At 37.5% G+C, this 21,610-nt stretch overlaps 2 protein-coding genes across 11 annotated transcripts in view; one reads left to right on the forward strand and one right to left on the reverse strand.

The window, feature by feature from the left end:
• Zup1 (zinc finger containing ubiquitin peptidase 1) overlaps positions 1-19,012 on the forward strand; it is a 29,453-nt gene extending 10,441 nt beyond the window's left edge. For 6 of the 7 annotated variants that reach the window (XM_087190214.1, XM_087190212.1, XM_004860173.4 and 3 more), the window contains 8 exons: positions 626-736; positions 1,344-1,462; positions 4,860-5,028; positions 6,582-6,770; positions 6,994-7,159; positions 15,156-15,307; positions 16,339-16,559; positions 18,783-19,012. In XM_087190214.1, coding sequence (XP_087046340.1) covers positions 655-736; positions 1,344-1,462; positions 4,860-5,028; positions 6,582-6,770; positions 6,994-7,159; positions 15,156-15,307; positions 16,339-16,559; positions 18,783-18,830 — 1,146 coding nt within the window. In that variant the 5' untranslated portion in view covers positions 626-654 and the 3' untranslated portion in view covers positions 18,831-19,012. Of the gene's footprint in view, positions 1-625; positions 737-1,343; positions 1,463-4,859; positions 5,029-6,581; positions 6,771-6,993; positions 7,160-15,155; positions 15,975-16,338; positions 16,560-18,782 lie in introns of all 7 variants that reach the window. The other variant, XR_205893.3, reaches the window with a different exon arrangement.
• The window catches only part of Rsph4a (radial spoke head component 4A), a 29,844-nt gene continuing 17,156 nt past the window's right edge, over positions 8,923-21,610 (reverse strand). The window contains exon 6 of one of the 4 annotated variants that reach the window (XM_087190211.1): positions 8,923-9,171. In XM_087190211.1, coding sequence (XP_087046337.1) covers positions 8,949-9,171 — 223 coding nt within the window. In that variant the 3' untranslated portion in view covers positions 8,923-8,948. Of the gene's footprint in view, positions 9,172-21,030; positions 21,473-21,610 lie in introns of those variants that run through there. The other 3 variants (XM_004860175.3, XM_021240656.2, XM_004860176.4) reach the window with 3 other exon arrangements.

Here is a 21,610-nt window from a genome sequence, read left to right on the forward strand (position 1 = left end):
TCTAAACCAACTTCCAGTGTGGGTCTCTTAGTGCTTTTACCCTTGTGTAGCAGATCTGGGCCCCGTTTCAGTGCCCAGTGTCTTCTAGGCTGTAGTCTTGCAGAGGCTCCACTTGTGTTTGGGTTAAGCTAGCTAGCTGTATCTGCTTGCAGTGCTGCTTGATGGCTTGGCTAATCTGGAGGCATGACCCCCATTCCCAGCTTCATGCTGGTACATGAGTTCAGTGTCTCTCCAGTTTGTTTGGTGAGTGCTGAGAATTTAGCCCCCAAATTGAAATCCATGTGGGCTCCTATTCGTGTTGGTTTTCTTTTTATCTTTTAAAATTTTGAATACAGATCTGAATGTTTGTTCTTACTTTGTTTTGGGAATGCTAGGAAAGGTTTATAACTGTGCTTAGTCTTCTATCTAACCCTAGAAATAGAAAAATAGCTTTTAAATTCAACCACAAAGAGCCTTTATTTGCATAAGGTTAGTAGGAAGTAGTCTTTAACTTATTTAAATCTACCCACACCGAGACTTTTTACCTATGTAATAAAGTTAGTAGGTGGTATATAGTGTTTGACATGTGATAAGAAAAGTAAAGTTAAAAAAAATCAACTTACCAGTATTTATATCTCTGATACAGACTGTGATCAACCATTGTATGACTGCCCTATGTGTGGTCTCGTCTGCACAAATTATCATATTCTCCAGGAACATGTTGACTTGCATTTAGAAGAAAGGAGCTTTCAACAAGGTAAGATTATATTTCTAAGAAAAATATCTTTATTTAATTTTTACCCTTTACATACTTTCTATACTTTATTCTTTGGTTAGTTATGCAGAGGGAAAAAAAAATCATACCATTTAAAAATAAACCTGTTTCTGGGCCGGGGATTTAGCTCAGTGGCTTTGCCGCCTGCTGCGCGAGTGCAAGGACCCGAGTTCGATCCCCGGTACCAAAAAAAAAATAAAATAAATAGAAATAAAAATAAACCTGTTCCTTGAAGTAATTATCAAGTTGGAGTTTCCATTGACCATTTCTTTGTTCTGAATATTGTACCATACATACCATATACAATTCTTCATTTATTTAGCAGCTAATTCATTTAATGACCTAGTCACAGGACCAGAACTCAGTTGTTAAACAAGGAATGTCTGTATTTGTTGTTTAAATGGAGGTTATTCCGTTAGCAGAAGCAGTTCTGAGCTCTGCTACATTGATACTCTGTGGTTCTCCGATATCACAATCATAAATAAATAACAAATAATGACTCTTATTCTATTTTGAGATATTTATTGATTGATAGATAGGTTTTGATGATAGCAGTTATTTTGTTCTGAACATTAAAAATGTTTAATAGGCATGGATAGAATTCAGTGTTCTGCTGATCTAGAATTGGCTCACCAGCTTCAGCAGGAAGAAGACCGGAAGCAATCTGAGGAGTCAGTACAAGAAATGGAAGAATTCCATAAGCTGCAGGTACTGAGATCAGTAACAGTTATAATGTTTTGAATTAGAATTAGAGTTTTTATTTCTCAAATATACTTTTAAGACATAAGTGTATTATTTCTGCTCTAAAGTATTTTTCTCTGTGTATCTTACAGTTCATAACCACAATTTATAAGTACTCATTGTGGTGAAGTACTGGAGTATAGTATAGTATCTCAAAATCTTCACGACAAATCCAGAACAACCCCCCTCCCCTTTCAGGTGAACAAATGCAAACAGAGTGGTTAAGTAATTTGCCTAAGTTAGACAATTAGTAGATGGTAAAGCTTAGATTAAAACCTGTGTAGCTTGATGGGGAAATTAAGAGAGCCTTAGTTTATACAGATACTTAAAAGTGAAATTTATACTTGAATCAGTGTTTCCCAAGTTTTAAATTCTGTAGGTTATTTCTTTCTGCTGTTGGTTGTTTCCTTTCCTGTGCAGAAAAACCTTTTTAAATTGATATAATCTCATTTATTGATTCTTGGTATCATTTCTTATGTAATTTGTGTTTTGCTTGGAAAGTCTTTAGCTATATCTTCAAGAATTACCTATTTTATCTTCCAGCAGATTTGGTTTTCTCTGTTTACATAGTAAGTCCTTGACTTACAAATAAATTCCATTCTGGGAGAATGTTCATAAGTCAGATTTGTTCGTAATCCAACAGAGTGAATCTTGTATAGTACACCTGTGAGAGTTCACAACTCAAACATTTCTAAGTTGGGGACTTACTGTATCTACTTCTTTGACCCATTTTTCGTTAGATTTTACTACAGTGTAAGAGATAAGGTTCTAGATTCATTTTTCTGCATGTGGATAACTATTTTTCCCAGCACTATTGTCAAGGAGGCTCTTTTTCAACATATGCTTTTGGCCCTTTTCCTCAAACTCAAATGACTAAAGACACATGAAGTTGTTTCTACGCTGCAATTCTGTTCCATTGATCAACATGTCTGTTTTGTGCCAGTACCATGCTGGTTATTGTTTTGTTTTTTTGTTGGTTTTAAAAAATCATCATTAAAGATTTCATTTTTAAAAGTATTTTTAGATTCACAGCAAAATTGAGAGGAAGGGACAGAGATATTCCATATACCCCACTCTGCACAGATGCATTTTAAAACTTTGCAGAGCTGAAAAATAGACTGAATTCTGTGTACAAATGTATAACTTGTGAGCTTCCTAAAGAACGAACCCAGACTTTGTTACAGTGCAGTAGACAGTGATATCAAACGCTGCCCTTTACACAATCAAATGCAGGATACAAATCATGGCTTTCTCTTTCTGGTGACCAACTCTGAGAGCTTGTTTGTATACTTGTAAGGCTTGATCTGTGTAGAGCTGATTATGGTTCAGCTTGTTTCCTCTTAGTTCTCTTCAAGCTTTTTTAAAGCTTTTGATCTCCTTAGTTAATGCACTTCTCTCGATGTAACCTGATCACCTTTATGTATTGGTGTTCGTGCACCTATTCATTCTATTCAGTGTTATAGGATCAGTCCTGGTCACTGTGTTCCAAGAAGACAACAATATCCGATTATATCAGCATCTACAGAACCAGTCATATATCAATCATGTAATTAAAATTTTGTTTTTACAGCTTCCCACCTTTTTCAATATATAGTGAAAGAGTACTGATGAGAAGTAGGCTGGGATGTAGAGTATGAGTATGAGTGGAGGAATTAGGAAGAAAAAATAGTTCAGAAAGAAGGGACAAAGAAAACAACCTCAAATGAAAGTAGGAAACGAGATACAAATTTGGTGATGTTATTTTTATATCTTGAATGATGTGGTGGGTGAGGGAGTTTGAGAAATTATTTGTGAGTGTAGGGGAAAATAAGGGAGAAGGAAGTATAATTGAAGATTGGGAGAAGCTCTAAGAAGGTCAAAAACAATAAACATGCTAATAAAATGGTTGTGTTTGAATCTACCATACATTTATTTTAGTGTACATGTGCACTGATGTGCACATGAATGGTACCATCTAAGCTAAAGCATGAATTAATTTTTATTCTCCATTTCACATATACAAACACTTCTCATACATATTCCACTTAAAAGGAGAAAAATACAAGATGAAGGAAAAAACCTGTATGCATACAAAAACTCAAAAGCACACACTCCTCTCAGTCCTGTTAACAGTGCAGTCAGAATCTGACCAGAGTGCTCTTCCCCTCTGCTCACATTTGGAGAGGCTTGGTCCAGCAGTTGGACTGGGCTCCAATCCACTGTGGTGGTGGCTAGGAGGTTGATGTGCCTGCTGTGGCTGGAGCTGGCTCCTGCTAGCAGTTTATCCTGTGCCTGCCCGTAAGGGAAGGGTCCCGGGTCCCGGTGGACCTCAGAGGCTGCTTGTTGCCTTTGCAGCAGAGTTGCTTCTGTAGGTGTGACTGTGCAAGGTTTTGCCTTTTTATGATTAGACACCATCAGCCTCTGGAGGCCTTCACAGTCTCTGCATGTCACCCCTGCAGCTCCTTTACTCCTCTCAGTGCCATCTGTGTGACCCACCATGCCATCCAGCCACAGTCCCAGGGTATATAGGGCCTGGCCAGGTGAGGATGGGGCCTCTGCCAGGGGCCAGGAGGGTGATCTCAGGGCCTTGGTAGCTGGTGGGGGATCCCACCCAGGTGGTAGAGGGCGGTGATAGAGTGACCTTGCCATCCAAGTACAATTCACCATCCCACAGGTCCCTCTGGTCTGGTTCCAGGCCTCTGTACCACCCTCCTTCCTCTGTCTCTAGGGCTCTCTCAGAACCCAGTCCTCACCCTCCAGGGATTTTCTGTCATGTGCCTTCCTTGGTGCCCTGACCTGAGGTGGCCCTCTTGTGGCTCTGTGTCCTTGTAGGAAGACCTGGGACAGGTGGCTGCTGGGCCTGGCACCCATTGTAGCAGTTTGGCTGTAGCTGTCCAGTTGCTCCTCTCGGGTTAGTTCCTGTCCCACAATAGCATGGGTCCTGTCCCTCACACCTGTCCCATGATGGTATAGGTTCTGGCCTATGGTAGCATAGGGCCTGTCCCATGGTGGCATAGGTCCTGGTCCTTGATGGTGTAGGTCCTGGCCCTCAAGAGTGTAGGACTTGGCCCTCCATGGTTCACCTTGAGGTTGGTCCTCAGGTTGGATTCTCACTTGTTCCCTGAACCCCAGCTAAGAGTAGTGCTGGGATCAAGAGGTGGCCCCTGCTTCTTTCTCTCTCCACCCTTGCACTGGAATTCACCTGGTGGGCTTCTCCTTCATGGTACCTTTCAATGTTTGAGTTTTTGTCCCCCCACCATCCCAAATATCTATAGATCTTGATGTGAATCTCTTCAGTGCTGCTGTCTGTAGTCCTCTGTGAGGTCTCTCTAACATAAACTATTAAGACAAGGATGTGTAAGTCATTTATTTTCATGTTCAATAGCGACAATATGGTTTAGATGGTTCTGGAGGATATAAACAACAGCAACTCCGGAATATGGAGATAGAAGTAAATAGAGGAAGAATGCATCCGACTGAGTTTCACAAGAGAAAAGCTGACCTGATGGAATCCCTTGCTGCTGGTGTTGATGACGGAAAAACAAAAACTTCTGGTGAGTGGTAAACGTGGGAATCATAATTTTAATATTGTATGTATAAGCCAAGGTTATATAATTTCAGATGAAACTATATTCAAATACTTTTTAAAAATTGGTTGTTTTGAAATTTCTGAACTTCTCTTTTTATAGTAAATAATTCATTTAAAAATAATTTCCTGGGCCGGGGATTTAGCTCAGTGGTTTTGCTGCCTGCTGCACAAGCGCAAGGACTCAAGTTTGATCCCCAGTACCAAAATAATAATAATAATAATAATAATAATAATAATTTCCTTTTAGGCCAGGGATTTAGTTCAGTGGTGGTGATGCCTGCCTCACAAGCACAAGGTCCTGAGTTCGATCCCTGGTACCAAAAAAAATTTTTCTTTTACTTTGTAAATAATATCAGAATACATCACAGTAGGCATCATATACCATAGATTAGTATAATTTTATAGGTAATGGGGAGCTATTGTCTTGATTTGGCAAGTTGTTTAGGACTGAGTGATCTTCAGCAATATGTATAATGAAAAGGAGAGACAAAAAAGGCATTCAAGTTGAAGTTTTAGGTTCTAGGCCCTGTAGATGCAGAGATAAAAGATGCAGACAATTTCAGTTCCCTGTAAAGGATATGCTAATGTTTAGGAAACTTGGATATAGTAACAAGCAAGGGCATGATCTAAGATTGTAAGTGGTAAGACGGTAAAGAAAAAGAATTGGTGGGATTTAGCTTTAGAACTTGTGCAAGGTTGATGTTAGAAATGTATGACACAGCAATGTAGAAGGGTTCCTTTATCCATGCAACCTCACCAGCATCTGTTATTTAATTTCTTGATAATGGTCATTCTTTCTGGAGTAAGATCGTATCTCAGTGTTGTTTTAATATGCCCTTTTGTAATGGCCAAAGATGTTGAACAGTTTTTCATATATTTATTAAAAATGTCATATTACAGTGATAACATGCATTCTTGTGGTTATAGCAGCACAATTCAGCTAAATCTTGGAAGCAACCTATATGTCCATTAACAGATGAATGGATAATGAAATGTGTTGTGTGTGTGTGTATAAAACTCAATCATAAGAAAGGATAAATTTAGGGCCGGGGATTTAGCTCAGTGGTTTTGTCGCCTGGTGCACAAGCGCAAGGACCCGAGTTCGATCCCCGGTAACCCCCCCACACACACCGAAAAAAGGATAAATTTGAGTCATTTCTAGGAAAATGGATTCATCGTGGGACTATAATGTTAAATGTAATAAAGCAGGCACACAAACTTAAATAGTGCATGATTTCTCTTATAGAAGACACCTAGAGTATAAATAATATAAAGAACAAAATGAAAGACATGATAGGAACAGGGAGATAGATCTTTTGCAGATGGGAAGGGAATGCAGAGATGGAGGGAGGAAGGGGAAAGGATGTAGAATTCAGATTTGTTATGTATATGTTAACTCCTCATGGTGAATTTAATTAGTATGTACAACAAACTTGTACAAATTAAAAATTTTAAAACTGACGGCCATATACTGATGATAACAAATCTTCCTGTCTTCTAAACCTCTTTGTCCTTTAGGAATTATTGAAGCACTTCATAGATACTATCAGAACGCTGCCACAGATGTGAGGCATGTGTGGCTTTCTGCAGTGGTGGATCATTTTCATTCTTCTCTAGGTGACAAAGGTTGGGGTTGTGGTTACAGAAATTTCCAAATGCTACTTTCGTCCTTATTGCAGAATGAGGCTTATGATGATTGCTTGAAAGGTATGTGAAATACAGATATATGTGATATGGGATGAATTAAATATACTGCACATAATAACTAATAGAAGTACTGTAGTGGATTTTATATAAGAAATTTGAATTTTGGTTAGAGGGAGAGAAAGTAATATAATAGAAGATGACTATCTTCAAAGCTGTATTGTAGGTTTGCCTAAAGTGTTCCTTTAGTAATTGTCATGTAATTTGTTTGCTTATATAATTTTAGGTATGTCAGTTCCTTGTATCCCAAAAATTCAGTCTATGATTGAAGATGCATGGAAAGAAGGTTTTGATCCTCAGGGGGCCTCTCAACTTAATAACAGGTTACAGGGAACAAAAGCCTGGATTGGAGCATGTGAAGTATTTACCCTCCTGACTTCCCTGAGGGTCAAGTATGTACCTGAAAAACCCCAATTAATGTTACTGCCATATCAGAGAGATTTTTTATTTTTCTGAATTTTATTTTTATCAAAGAGATTGTTAAAGGCCCAGGGAGCCTTGCAAGCACAAGGTCCTGAGTTCAATCCTTGGTACCAAAAAAAAAGAAAGAGAGAGAGAGAGAGAGAAATAGTTAAAAATGAATTTAATTAGCCCTGAAAGGCTTATAATGGAAACCAGCAATGATTCCCTATCTCATGCTCTCTCTGTTCCCAAGTCTTATTTTGCAGAGGCAACTGTCATTTCTGTTTTTAAACAATGTGCTTTTGTAGCCATTTCTTGGTTTATCATTTTTAGACATTGTCACTTGCTTTTCTTTGTCTTCTACCTCCTCACCCTCAGTCTGCAACCCTTAATCTAATATGCGTAAGTCAGTTTCTACTACATTAAAATGAGAGCTCACATGATGATTGTGTGAATATTGCTCATTGCTGATTTTATTTTCTTTCCTGAAAAGCTTTCTAAAGATTTCTTGAGGTTAATAATTGCCTTTCCTTTTCATTTTTACTATATGACTTAAATATTCCTTTTAAGTTATTTAGGAAAAAAAATTCTCTTCTAAAAGTCCAGCTTTTACATCCAGCTTCTTTCTTGGTAGCTTTATAGGGCTTTTCTATTAATGATACCCTGCATGTGTTTACTGCTGTCTATGTCTTCATTTTGTTTTCTATATGAATTACACTCTGTAGGGTACTGTTAAATATTCTAAATCTAAACATGCAATCAAACTGATAACCCCAAAGTAGTGTCCTTACTTGAAAATAATTTATCCTGAATTTTATTTGAGTACATAAACCTCAGTAATCAATAGTTGTAAACTGTCAGCATTAAATTTTGTTAGACTAAGGTTAGCAACCCTTGTAATTTGGACATTTGAAGATTTTACTGCCAAGAGAGACAAGGATAATCTGTGCTATGAAGTGATAAAAACTACTAAGTGATTTTTGTATATACTTTACTTTTTAAAAACAGTTATTGAATAGTACAAACAGTGGTCTGGTTGAAAAACTGTTATTTATTCAAGGGAGATTTCCTCTGGAAGGAAGCATACTACTGTAGGTTGGTATCAGAGAGGAGATAGATAGCTGTGTAGATGTAGGCATGCATTTTCTTAATCTTTACATATACCCTCATCTACTATTGAGATTTGAGAAAATTGAAAGTGTTCAGATTATTTTTTATATATGCAAATGGCTGTTGGGAAAATAAAATCAAAAGTAAGTTTCTAGCTCAATCAGTGTTAGATATTTTAGAATGAAAGCTATGGCTCAGATTATATGTAGATGACTTAAAAATCAAACCTGGCCCTCATTTAATACTCAAAGAGTTTTAATATGTGAGAAAATATTTGTAATCTTTAGTTCACAATCTTACTGTGGTTATTTAAATAAATATTTCCTTCACAAAAAATGACAGTTTTCCAGATAAATAATAAAAGTTTATGTTTCATATTTGTTCTTCCATCATAAGGAACTAATGGCTAGATGAATTTAGTTCTTGTGTGTGTCTATGTGTGGTGTGTGTGTGTGAGAGAAAGAGAGAGCTTCATTTGCCTTTTAAGAAATTTATTAGTATATGTTTGCGATACATAATTAATTATTCATCTTGAGAAATTGATATATCTCGCCTTGATCACTTTTACAACCTTCCCTGACACACATCCCTGTCAGTCCTTCCCCTGACTTCCTTCCCATCTGCAGTCTTATTTCCCCAAATCCTTCATCTTTTATTTTGTTCTTTATATTATTTATATTTGGATTCTCTTATATTAGAGAAACTGTACCATGTTAAACCAGATGATGCAAATTTATCCATCTTTATTGCTGAGTGCTCCACTGTGTGTGTGGACCACATTTTCTTTATCTTCTCATGTGTTGATTGGCATACAGGCTGCTTCTGGGACTTAATGATCGTTTTGCTGCTGCATAAAGATGGGTATGCATATACCTCCATAATAGGACTTTGTCTGGGAAAGATACAAAGGAAGGGTAAAGCTGGGTCAAATGGAATTTCTAGTTTTAGTTTTTTGTATTGTCCCTTTTTATTTCCATAGTAGTTGTTAGTTTACATCCCCACCAGAAATGTAGAAGGCTTCCTATTTCTCTAAAACCTCACTGCATTTGTTGTTTTTTGAGTCCTTCAAAATAGCCATTCTTATTGAAATAAGGTAGAATCTCAGTGTTGTTTTGATTATCATTTCTCTAATGGCCAAAGATGCTGAACATTTTCTCATGTACTTATTGGCCATTTGTTCTTATTTTGAAAAGTGTCTTTTTGTTTCAGTTACCCATTTTTTATTTTGGGAAGATCTAATTTTTTGAGGGTTTTTTTTTTTTTTCCTTTTTCTTTTTTTCTGGTACTGGGTATCTCTTGCGCTTGCTAGGCAGGCACGGTGCCACTGAGCTAAATCCCTGGCCTTTGAGTTCTTTATATAGCCTAGATAATACTCCTCTGTCTGAGTAGTAGCTGGCAAAGTTTTTTCCTGTTTCGTAGGTTATCTCTTCACTCTGTTGGTTGTTTGCTTTGATCTTTAGCTTTTTAATTTGATAAAATCCCTTTTGTTGATTCTTGGTATAGTATTATGTCTTATGCAGAAAGTCCTTGCATATGCCTGTATTTTCAAGAATTCTACCTATTTTTCCCCCAGCAGATTCAGTGTTTTTTTTTCTTTTTTACTGCTTTTGTTTTTCTATTGAGGTCTTTAATTCATTTGATTATAGTCTAGGGTAAGAGATTATAAGATTCTTTCGCATGTGTATAGTCAGTTTTCCCAGCACCTTTTGTTAAAGACACTATCTTATTTCAATGTGTATTTTTAGCCCTTTTGTCAAAATCAGATGACTAAAGGTGCTTGGGGTTTTTCCCTGCCTCTTCTGTTCTGTTCCATTGGTCAACATGGTTGTTTCTGTGCCAGTACTGTGCTGTTTTTGTTGCTATACATTTTTTGTATAACTTCAAGTCTCTTTGCTCATTTGCTCAGGAGTGCTTTGTCTATTCTGGATCTCTTCTCATTCCATATAAATTTTAGAATTGTTTTTTCTAGTTCTGTGAAGAATAAGGATGATATATATAATCATTTTTGGTAATGTGGTCATTTTGACAATTTTTGTTTTGGCTATCCAAGAACAAGGGATGTCTTCTATAATTTCTTCTTCAAGCTTTATTGTCAGAGCAGTGTACTCTTCATTATAGAGATCTGTCATTTTCTTGGTTAGGTAAATTCCTAGATATTTAATTTTTTTAAAGAGACCATGTTGTATAGGACCACCATTGATTTTTGTGTGTTGGTTTTATATGCTACCACTTTGCTAAATTTGTTTATTCTAAGGGTCTTCTGCTTGAGATTTTTGAGTCTTCTATGTAAAAGATCACATCTTCTACAAGTAAGGAAAGTTTGACATCTACCTTTCCTATTTGTATCCATTTTATTTCTTTCTCTTGCCTGATTGGTCCAATGTTTTGAGTACTATATTGAACAGGAGTGGTAAGAGTGAACACCCTTGTGCTGATTTTAGAAGGAGGGCTTTCAGTTTTTCCCAGCTTAGTATGATTATGGTAGTGGTTTTTCATAAATGATTTTTATCAGTTTGAGGTAAGGTCCTTCTATACTTATTTTCATCACAGTTTTTTTTTTTTTAATCATGAATGAATGTTATATATTGCCAAAGGTCTTTTGCATCTGTTGAGATGACCATGTAATTTTTATCCTTACTTCTGTTAATGCAGTGCATTACATTCATTGATGTATGTATATTGAACTCTTCTTACATCCCTGGGATTAAGCTGACTTGGTCATGGTGTATGATGTTTTTAATGATTTGTTGCATTCTTTTGCAAATATCTTATTGAGGATTTTTTTATCTGTGTTCATTAAGGAAACTGGCCTTTTTTTTATTTTTCGTTTGAGTCGTTGTCTGGTTAGGTATCAGAGTAATGCTAGATTGAAGGAATGAATGGCAGTATTTCTTCCCTTTAAATTTATTGGATAAGTTTGAGGAATGCTGGCATTAGTTCTTCCCCACAGTTCTGGTAAAATTCAGTGGTAAATCCATTGAGTCCTGGCTTTTTCTTTCTTTCTTTCTTTTTTTTTTCCTTTTTTTGTACCAGGGATTGAACTCAGGACCTTGCCCTTGCAAGGCAGGTGCGGCCAGCCTGGTTTTTTTCTTAATTGCTGCAGTTTTTATTATTGTCTCTATTTCATTGCCTGGTATTGGTCTGTTGAAGATGTTTATATGTTCTTTATTCAGAGTTGATAATTCATATGTGTCTAGGAATTTATTCTAGTTTCTCAGATTTATTGGAATATAAGTTTTCAAAATAGTTTCTTATAATCCTCTGGATTTCAGTAATATATATGATTGTGATTTTTGCCTTTTTCATTTCATTTTCCACACTAATATTAGTCTTTAGATAAGTTTAGCATAGGGTTTATCAATCTTTTTTATAGTTTCAAAGAACCAGCTCTTTGATTGATTCCTTATATTTTTTCTTTTAGTGTCAATTTCATTAATTTCTGTTCTGTTCTTTATCTTTTCTTTTGAGTTTTCCACTTGGATTGGTCTTGTTATTCTAGAACCTTAAGATGCATCAGTAGGCTGTTTATTTTGTATGGCTCGGTTTTTTTAATGTAGGCATTTACAGGTGTAATTTCCTTCTTAGAACTGCTATCATTGTGTTCCATAGATTTGGGTATGTTGTGCTGCCGTTGCCATTGGATTCTAGAAACTTTTCTTTCCTATTTTCTTCTGTAACTATTGATTGTTTGAGAGTGTATTATTTAATCTTTGTGTGTTTGTGTAGTTTCTGTGATTTATTTTGCTTTGATTTCTAGTTTCATTCCATTATGACCTAGTAGTATGCAGGAGATTGTTGCTTTGTATTGTAAGCATACTTCATGGTCTGAAATGTCTATTTTGGACAAACTGTGCCACTGAAAAACTTTGTACTCTGTTGTTGGATGAAAACTTTTATAGATATCTATTAAATACATTTTTTTGTGTGTGTGTGTGTTTTTTTTTTTTTGGTCTGGTTGACCTATTTATGAGAGTGGGGTATTGAAATTCCCTTTAATGATCAGTAATATTGGTTTTATTAAAGTGAGTGGGCTGGCATTTGGTGCATGTATAAATAACAATCATTATCTTCTCCTGTTGCATTGCTCTTTTTACCACTGTGTAGTGACCTTCTTTGTCTCTTGCTCAGTTTTGGCTTGATGTCCACTTTGTCTGCAGATAGGACAGCTACTTCTGCTTGTTTTCAGGCTACACTTGCATGGTATATCATTTTCCATCCTTTCACTTTCAGTTTTTGTGTTTCTTTGTGGATGAGGTGTCTCTTCTGTGCACACATAGTTGGGTTTTGTTCTTTGACCCAATCTGTCAATCTGTGTCTTTTGATTGGATTGTTAAGAACATTTACATTGAGAGTTATTATTGAAAGGTATTCCCTGAATCCTGTCATTGTATTATTTTCCCTTTTGTTGAACTATTATCACTTTTAGATGTATTCTGTTTTAGAGCTCTTTGTGATATTGCTCTCTCTCTGTCTGTCTAAGATTCCTTTTAGCACTTTTTGCAGTGCTAGTTTCATGGCCATTAATTTCTTCAGTGCTCTTGGAATGTCTTTTATTTCTGTCAATTTTGAAAGATAGTTTTGTTGGATATATTTATGTTTGTTATTTTGGGGCTTGAGGAACTTCACTGCAAGCTCTCCTGGCCTTTAAATTTTGTGTTGAAAAATCAACTGTTAACTTCAGCAAGCTTGCCTATAAGTTACCTCATGTTTTTCTTTAACAGCTTTTAGTATTCTTTCTTTTTGCTGAATTCTTGAGATTTTTAACTTTTAACAACTGCCATTTATATCAGCATCCACAGATCCATGTAATGTAAAATTTGCTCTATTTCAGTCCCCTTTCAGTGACCCAGAAAGATGGTGACACATTGCTGAAACAAATTAGGCTGGGATGTCGTGGATGAGGGAAGATAGAGGAAGGAGAAAAGGAATGACTAGTTCAGAAGGAAGTGAAGAGGGGGTGAGATAACAGCAAGTGGAAGAAGGGGGGACCTGTGTCGTCCTTTTAAATTTTCATTGGTGCATGTTTGCAGTATACAGTGATTACATCCATGATGTGGAGTTTGCACATGTACATAATACAGCTTTACTCTTTTTATGTCCCCTCCCCCATCTCTTATTTATACTTTTAAAAACTTTTTTGGCACCGGAGAATCGAACTCAGGACCTTGCACTTGCAAGGCAGGCGGTGGAACCACTGAGCTAAATCCCCGGCCCTCTTCTTGATAATTATTTTTAAAACATGAGTGGAGAGCTGGTGGAGTGGGGTTTTGAGAGGATATTTGGGGAAGAAAGAGGGATCAAGAGGGAGGGAAATGTAATTTGAGGTTAGAGAAAGCTGTGAGAAGGTCAGAGTTGATTAATATGCCGACAGGAAGCTGGTTTGAATGCTCTATCCTGGCAGTGCTGAACCTTTTAGAACTTTCAGTGATAACAAACGACTGACTGGCATGCATGCCACAGTTTCAGCACCACTGCTCTGTACTCAGTTTTTAATGAGAGTTAACCCAACGTGTCCATGAAAAATACTAACTGAAGCACCAATTCGTTTTTACTCTCCATTTCATATATATGAACACCTCCCACGTATACCAGATGAAAGGAGAAAAAGAAAAATAAGAGAAAGAGTAAAAAGACATAACATATGTACAAAAACACAGAAGAGACTTGGCAGGCCTCTTTATACAGTGGTCAGAGTTCAGCCTATGTGCTCTTCCCCCACGCTCACAGGTGGGAGAGCTTGACTTGTAGGGTGTCCAGGCGGCCACTGGGCCTGCATCCCCCCCTGCAGGCCTTGCGCTGCTTGGTCTGGGCCGTGACCCCGTGGGAATGGCTCGCTGGAGGTTTTGCCTCTGTATGTGAGCAGACACCTGCAGGTGCTGGAGGTTAGAAGGGTCCAGTGTGGCCGGTTACACACCCAGTCTTCTGCTGATTCCCAAGGTTTTCTCCATCTCTTCCCCCTTCCCTCTGATCATCCCTGAAGCTGCTTGTGTCTGCTCTTTCTGTACGGTTCTGATATCTGGCTGGGGAACCACGTCACCCCTTCCCTCTGGCTGTATGCTCTTCTCCAGTTCTCCACCTGCACCAAACGTGCTGACCACACTCCACAGGGTCCCTGTCCACCCTTCGAGCTCAGTCGTGCCTAGGGCTCTGAGCTCACCAGCTTCTGCTTGTGGGTGCCAGGGTTCCTTAGTGGGCACTGAAGGGTGGTGGGTGGTGAACAGGATATCCCACAGCCACTTACCTTGACTTCACTGGTATTTAGGGCAGTACTCAAGTGTCCCCTTGATCACACTGGTTGTAGCCATTGCCCACTTGTGCAGCTCACTGAGCTCTTAGGGTCAATAGTTCCAGGTCCCTCATCAGGCCCATGCCCTTGCTTTTTACTTTCCAAGGGCTGTCCAGTCCTGAGTCCCTGCGTGAGTATCTGGCCTTTGGTTTCTGTGGTGCCCTGCTCAGTGAGTGTGACTCACCATCTCGCTCTTCCAGTGTGAATGGAGCCATGGTGGATGGCACTAGATGTTGGGGTATCCAGCCCCTTCCTCAGGATGTTAGGTCCTCTCCCAAGAGGATGTTTGCTGGACTTAGGTGTAAGCAATGCTAGGGTCAAAGGATGGCCCAGCTTCCCTGTCTGCCCACCCCAAACTGGATTTCCTGTGGTGCTGGCCTTTGGTTGCCTTCATTCTCCCTCCCATTTCTGAGTATCTGCACTTCCCCACCTCTCTCTCGAGCATCAGCTTCCCACACACACCACTCCCTCTAGTCAGCCGTGATGTAACCAGATTTAGTTCTAAATTAAAATTTTATGTGTATTTGATTAGTTGTATCAGTGAAAATATTTTGAAAATCTGCCCTAAGTGAAATTACCACTTTTTCTAGGTGCCGTATTGTTGATTTTCACAAGGCAACTGGTCCTTCGGGTACACATCCTCGCTTATTTGAATGGATATTGAACTATTATTCTTCAGAGCAGGAAGGGAATGCAAAGGTAGTATGCACATCCAAACCTCCTATCTATCTTCAGCATCCAGGTTAGTATAACTCCTAGGTAAGAGGTTAAGATTTTGATGATAGGGATGTGGGGGAAGTTTTGTGACATTAGCCTCCCTTCTTGAGTACTAAAGGGCAGTATTCCTGGCATCTTGGGGGCCTTTTGCACATGCTGTTTTCTTTGTGTGTATCACTCTTCTTTCATTTTTTTTTTGGTACCGGGGATCGAACTCAGGTCCTTGCGCTTGCAAGGCAGGCAGCAGAACCACTGGGCTAAATCCCGGCCCCACTCTCCTTTCATTGCTCCTCCATTACCTTCCTCAGATCTTTATCCAGATGTCATTTTAGTGAAGGCTGCCCCTGCCTCACCTTATTTAAAAGTTCATAGTTAGTCCCACAGCCCACCACTGGCATTTCCTTCATTTATCTGCCTTGTTTACAGAGTGCCTGCTCCTCTTTGAATATAAGCTCCATGAAAGCAGGCATATTGGTTTGTTTGTTGCTGTCTACCTTACTGCTGCAACCGTGCTGGCATACAGATATGAGAGAAATTTTATTGAATAATGATTTGCATTGACAGGAATAAAGAGAAGTAATCATTCAGGAATACAAACCATAAGAAATTAAGCCCTCCCCATTGATATTCTAGTATATATAACTAACTTCTATTGACCTTTTGGACCCATCAATGTTTTCGAACTAGGATAGGTAAGTCTTTTCAGATGAGATAATTTAAATAAGAGACTAGGGAAGGAAAAGACATCAAGAGGTTGGGAAAAATAAAATATGTTGTAGAGTAGAAGGAGAGGTTTTTTTGTTTTGTTTTGTTTTTTGTAATAAAGCCTTTAAAAATGAAAGTAAAAGTGAAGGGTAGGAAGTAAAACGACCTACTAGGGTTTTAGGAGAGATCTCAGGTACATAAATGTCAGAGACTGCCCATATTTGTAATTCTAATAAACATACAAAGATTAAGAATATATGTGTACGTGTGAATATGTGAGGTTATTTGTGTCTGTATAATAACAATGGGTAGAAAGGGTTTACAGATAGCTTTTATTTTATATTTTGATAGGTCATAGTCGAACAGTTATTGGAATTGAAGAGAGAAAAAACAAAACATTATGTTTACTAATATTTGATCCTGGATGTCCTTCTCGAGAAATGCAGAATCTATTAAAACAAGACGTCGTGGCTAGTAGTATCAAGCAACTTCGGAAACTTGTGGGAAATTTAAAACATAAGCAGTACCAGATAGTGGCAATAGAGGGTGCTCTTTCTGCAGAGGAGAAAGTGGTAAGTTTATTATGTGAAGCTTTAATGGGTGAAACTTAAAGCTTTAATTTTTTTGTTTTTGCTTTTTGAGATAGGGTGCCACTTCATAGTCCAGGCTGGTCTTGAACTTGTTATGCTTGCTGCTAACTTGCAATCCTTCTGCCTCAGCCTCCTGAGTGCTGGGCTTATAGGCATGTGCCACCACATCCAGCGAAAGTTTACAGTTTTTACCTGTCATTGTTCCCCTCTGTATCTCCTAACACCATATTCTGTTTCATTAAGTTGAAAATTACATTTATGTTTATATCACTGAATTTCTGGAATGGGCATCGTTACATTTAAATTGGTAGTGTCTAAATGCCTTTCAGTTGCTTCATTATGCTTCATAAAGATGTTTTATATTATTTAACTTTTTTAGTATCAGATGAGTGATAAACAATGACAACATGTATGGTAAGCAAAGACCTAACTCCTATTGGTCTTGTAATTACTATTTATTAAAATGTGATTATGATTCCCAAGGCTCTATTTTATACACTCAAACTTATTGGATATATACAGTTCTAGAAATTAACTTCATTTGAGTTGCTTCATGCCTTTATCCATGAGAGTTAAGTGATGAGTGACATAGCACAGAAAAATTATTGTCCTTTGAAAGATTTTTTTGCAGTGACTTAAATTCCAAAGTTACGCTAATTTCTTTTTAACCTCATCACTAATTTGGCCAGGTTAAGTTAGGGATTCATTTTAATTGTTTTAAAAATACCAAGATGCTTGTTCGCTAATGTACAAGTAACTTTAGAAAGCATCAGTGTGGTTAATGTCAGAGTAGAGTTGAGCATTTTAGTTGGCTCTTGGTCTTTCTAGTTTGGAAACTGGTCATTGGTGCTCTTAGAATACTAGCAATGTGCTTCCTCCACTGTGCATTTGATGCTGTTTTGTTTGTTTTTGAGTCATAGACAATAGCTGTGTCTAACCATAAGAATCAAGACTAACAATGTACAATACTGCTAGGTAGAAAAGGAATAATATAGGTATCATATGATTCTAATTAAAATAGAAATAACAGTTGTACAGTGCTTATTCTGTGCTACACTTTACATATGAGAGCATATTAACTAACATAAACCACAAGGCAGCCCTGTAAGGTGGACAGTGTTATTATCTCCATTTTACAGATGTAGGTGCTGAGACACACAGGTGATGTTCTGTTCATAAGGTCATACAGCTACTGAGTAGCAGCATCAGGGCTCCAGTTCAGCCAGTTTGCATTCAGAGCCTGCCCAGAACTGCCTCTGTCATAGGCATAGAGTTTCATTGATCAACTAATTCAACATGATGTGTTTTTCCATACTGTCGTCATTCTTTTGTCTTTTTTTGTCATTTATGTCTTATAGTTACTTTGTTCTTTTTGCCAGTGCTTTATACATTTTGGTGTATTGATTTTTTCTACAGATAATCAGATGGAAGAGAAGAGTTGGTTATCAAGAAAAAATTTTTAGCTTTGCAATTGTCTTATTATAAGACATTCTGCCATAAATATATATTTCAGTAGCTACTAATCCCAGACCATGTTCTAGATGTTGGGAGTACTTGTTTAGTTGAAGGAATTTATTCTAGAAAATAATCTTAAAACACAATTCAGTTATATAATAAATACAGATCTTTGTTAACAGCCATTTTCCTCAATTCTTTTTTACATATTCATACACGGTGGTTAATTTACTGCACTACATTTTTAGTTTTCTATGTGTCGTCTTTGTACTCTGAACTTGATTTAAGGGAGTCTAATTTAGCTTGGCTAAACATGCTTTGGTTTGTAATTCAAGTTGTGAAAGTACCACAAACATTGAATTATTTTTTGAGGTCACGTTTTTAAAGGCTGTAGTGAGACATGCTTTTCTTAAGGCTCTGTCCTCACAGCACTAACTCCCTCGGCCTCCTCTGGTTTCTTCCTCTTGCACTGTTTGTAGCTTTGACTGAGAGCCAGCATTGTCACTTTTGACTCAGTATTTTTAAAACAGTGACATTTTCTTTTATTACAAAATGCATCGTCTGCAGAATTTAATTTCTTTGTGCCTTGGCTTTAAAAAAATGTTTGTTCCTAACTTTTAAAGATCGGTATTTTAATTTTCCTTTAGGAATTTCCATTATTTTGACCAAAAAAATGTATTTTGTATTAGAATGATAATTGTCTAATTAATTTATAACTTACAATTAATAGTGTTTAAAATTCCTTTCAAGGCCAGGAGACAAGCTTCTCAAGTTTTTACAGCAGAGAAGATTCCTTGAAGAATTAAGCTTTTTGGTGATTATGGGATTGTACTTTGTTTTCCAAACTCTGATACTGAACTCTTTAATACAACTTAGGAATCTGGGAATTCTCTTAAGTGCTCAACCTGTTTGCCTACATTAAATTATACCTTTAGTGCTTCATTATCTACTGTTTCAATAAAATATCTTGTTTTCATTAAGGGTTTTGTTTTTCTTATCCTGTTTCAGAAACCGATTTTGTATTGTATATATAAGTTGATATATATTAGATCTTAACTTGTGGGTACTCTTCAGTATTTTATATGTATTAAAATTCTGTTACACAAGTACTAAAATTAGCCCCATGAAGGAGCTGGAGCTCTCAGAGATTAGTAATTTGTCCAAGAACATGATCATGATTTGGGAGTGAACCTAGGCTGTTTCACTTCGAAGCTCAATGCTATACTACTTAACTGTCTTCTCTTAGAGAACATAAATAGTAAGATCCCCTTCTCACTGCATAGAAATAGCCTTAATATATAACAGGCATAGTTCTTTACACAAAGATTTGCTTTTGCTAAATATTTATACTAACTATACATGTGAATTTCAGAGTCTGTATTTAATATGTCTTGTAGGAGAGAAACTCCCACATTCAAGTTGAATATAACTTGTATTGTTGGGCTGGGGATTTAGCTCAGTGGTTTCGCCGCCTGCTGCACAAACACAGGGACCTGAGTTCGATCCCCGGTACCAAAAAAAAAAAAATGAACAAAAACCTGCTTGAATAAATATTTATGTATTTTAGGTACTCTAACAAAGACTGAAATTTGCACTCCAAAAATAAAATAATCTTGCCACAGAGAATTCCAGACCCATCCTTTCTAATATTCTGTCCTTCAGAAGTAATGTTTTCTATTTTATATTTCCAAGCAGTTGTCCTTTTTCATGCCACCACGTTCTCTTACCCACATAATCTGATAACCTAACTAGTCTTTCTGTCTTAAATCTGAATTCTCTACCATTTGTCTTTTGCATTGAAGCCCAAACATTCTAAAATACAGTGGGGTTTTTTGACTTTCTAGGTTAAATTAATCCTCTTTATTACTCGTGGGTCAAATCCAGCCTTCTTACAGTTTGGGCTGTGCTTACCTCTCCAGGGTCATCTCTCACCACTTCTTTTTGTTAAATTTTTGTTTTTATTGGTACACATTTGCAGTACATAATGGTTCCATTCACCATAGGGAGTTGGTACATGTATATAACACATCTTAATTCTTTTTGCTTCCCCTTTCCCTTCCCACTCTCCTCCTCACCATTCCTGTCACTTGAGGTCTCAGCCTGAAGTCCTTTGTCAAAGTGCATGTAGCTCTTGCTACCAAGAGGCTGCCCTGTAGCGTTCCATGTGGTGGCTCTCAGAAGTGCTTCTTGTCCTACTCAAGTCAGGTAAGTCACCATCTGAGGACTTGACACAGTGTTCAAGTGTAGATCAGGGATGTACAGACTTCCAGTGTATGACAAGGTATGTACAGAAATTGAGATTGTTGTAATATTTTTTAATTTTGTAAAAATGGCAGCATTGGCTTGGAATTCTCTTGATGTTATCCTTTACCACAGACTAGGAAGCACTGTTCTTCAGGACTCTGCAAGAGTTGCATCCCACTGCTTGCCAAATTGCAGTCTATTCTAATTCTCTACCTTTTTATACTCCCCTCTTCAGTAAAAGCTGAGATTTCAGGAGCAGTGCCAAGTTTATATTCATAACCTCAGGATCTCTAGTATGTTTAGACTTGTCGAATGGAAAGCAGTAGTGGAGAATACGTCTGAAGTGTCTGGATACCCCATCTTTTTGTCTCTGCAAATCATCCCGCATGTTTTCAATTCAAATCATTTTGAATGACAGGAATTCTGATGAAGTGAGAAGTAACAGCCTTAAGCATTTGAGTGTTCTGTAGTCTGAGCAGGTCACGGAATTCGAAGGAGAATGAGTACACATCCACAGTATTTGCAGTGTCACAGCCTCGACCACAGCCAACCACGGAGGCTGAGTCCTGCTCTTGGTCAATCTCACAAAGGATCAACGCAGACGATGTAGTTTACTGGTTAGCAGGGTTTATCTCTATACCCCTTGGCACTTCCAAAGTATAGAAGTTTCCATGAAGTTTTGTGGGTTGTAGCTTTTAGTGTGTGTGATATTAGAAATTAAATGAGATTTTTAAAGCAAGAATACAGAAGCATGTTTTCCATTGGCCATGGCCATCAGAACATAATGTGATTTATTGAGCATTGTTCTTTAAACACATTAATACTTCTGCGAATGGAATGTCACGTTTGATATTTTCAAGGAATTATGCAATATATAAGTCCTTGTTCAGTATGAAATTAGTCCCACATAAGAGGTTTGTGTGTGTTAGTGCCTCAGCCATACAAGACCAGGCTGATTTAATCCTCAGTTGTCAGCATCATCTTCGCCTTCCCCAGTTTCTTCATTGTCCTCAGGTGCAAGTTCAGCTGCTTCCTGTGTGGCTTTGAAGGCCTGCTCCTCTTCCACACTAGGGTCATCCATTTCTATAATTTCTGGTCCACTGGGGTATTCTTGATAAACTGGCGGTGGAACTGGGGGGGTGTAATTGTCCACACTATATTTATGACCCCAGCCTATGTAGAAATTTTCAAACTTTCTATAAGTTAAAAAAGTCATATTTGGTGAGAAAACTTGATCCTTCTGTAGAAATACAATGCTTTTACCGTATATAGTCCAGTAATTTTAAGAAAACATTACATTTAAAATAAAAGGTTAGAGGTAAATTATCCCCAGT

The sequence above is a fragment of the Heterocephalus glaber genome, unplaced genomic scaffold, assembly GCF_053883595.1.
Source record: "Heterocephalus glaber isolate CG9 unplaced genomic scaffold, H.glaber_assembly_v1.0 deba00001550, whole genome shotgun sequence".
Taxonomy (NCBI): Eukaryota; Metazoa; Chordata; class Mammalia; order Rodentia; family Bathyergidae; genus Heterocephalus; species Heterocephalus glaber.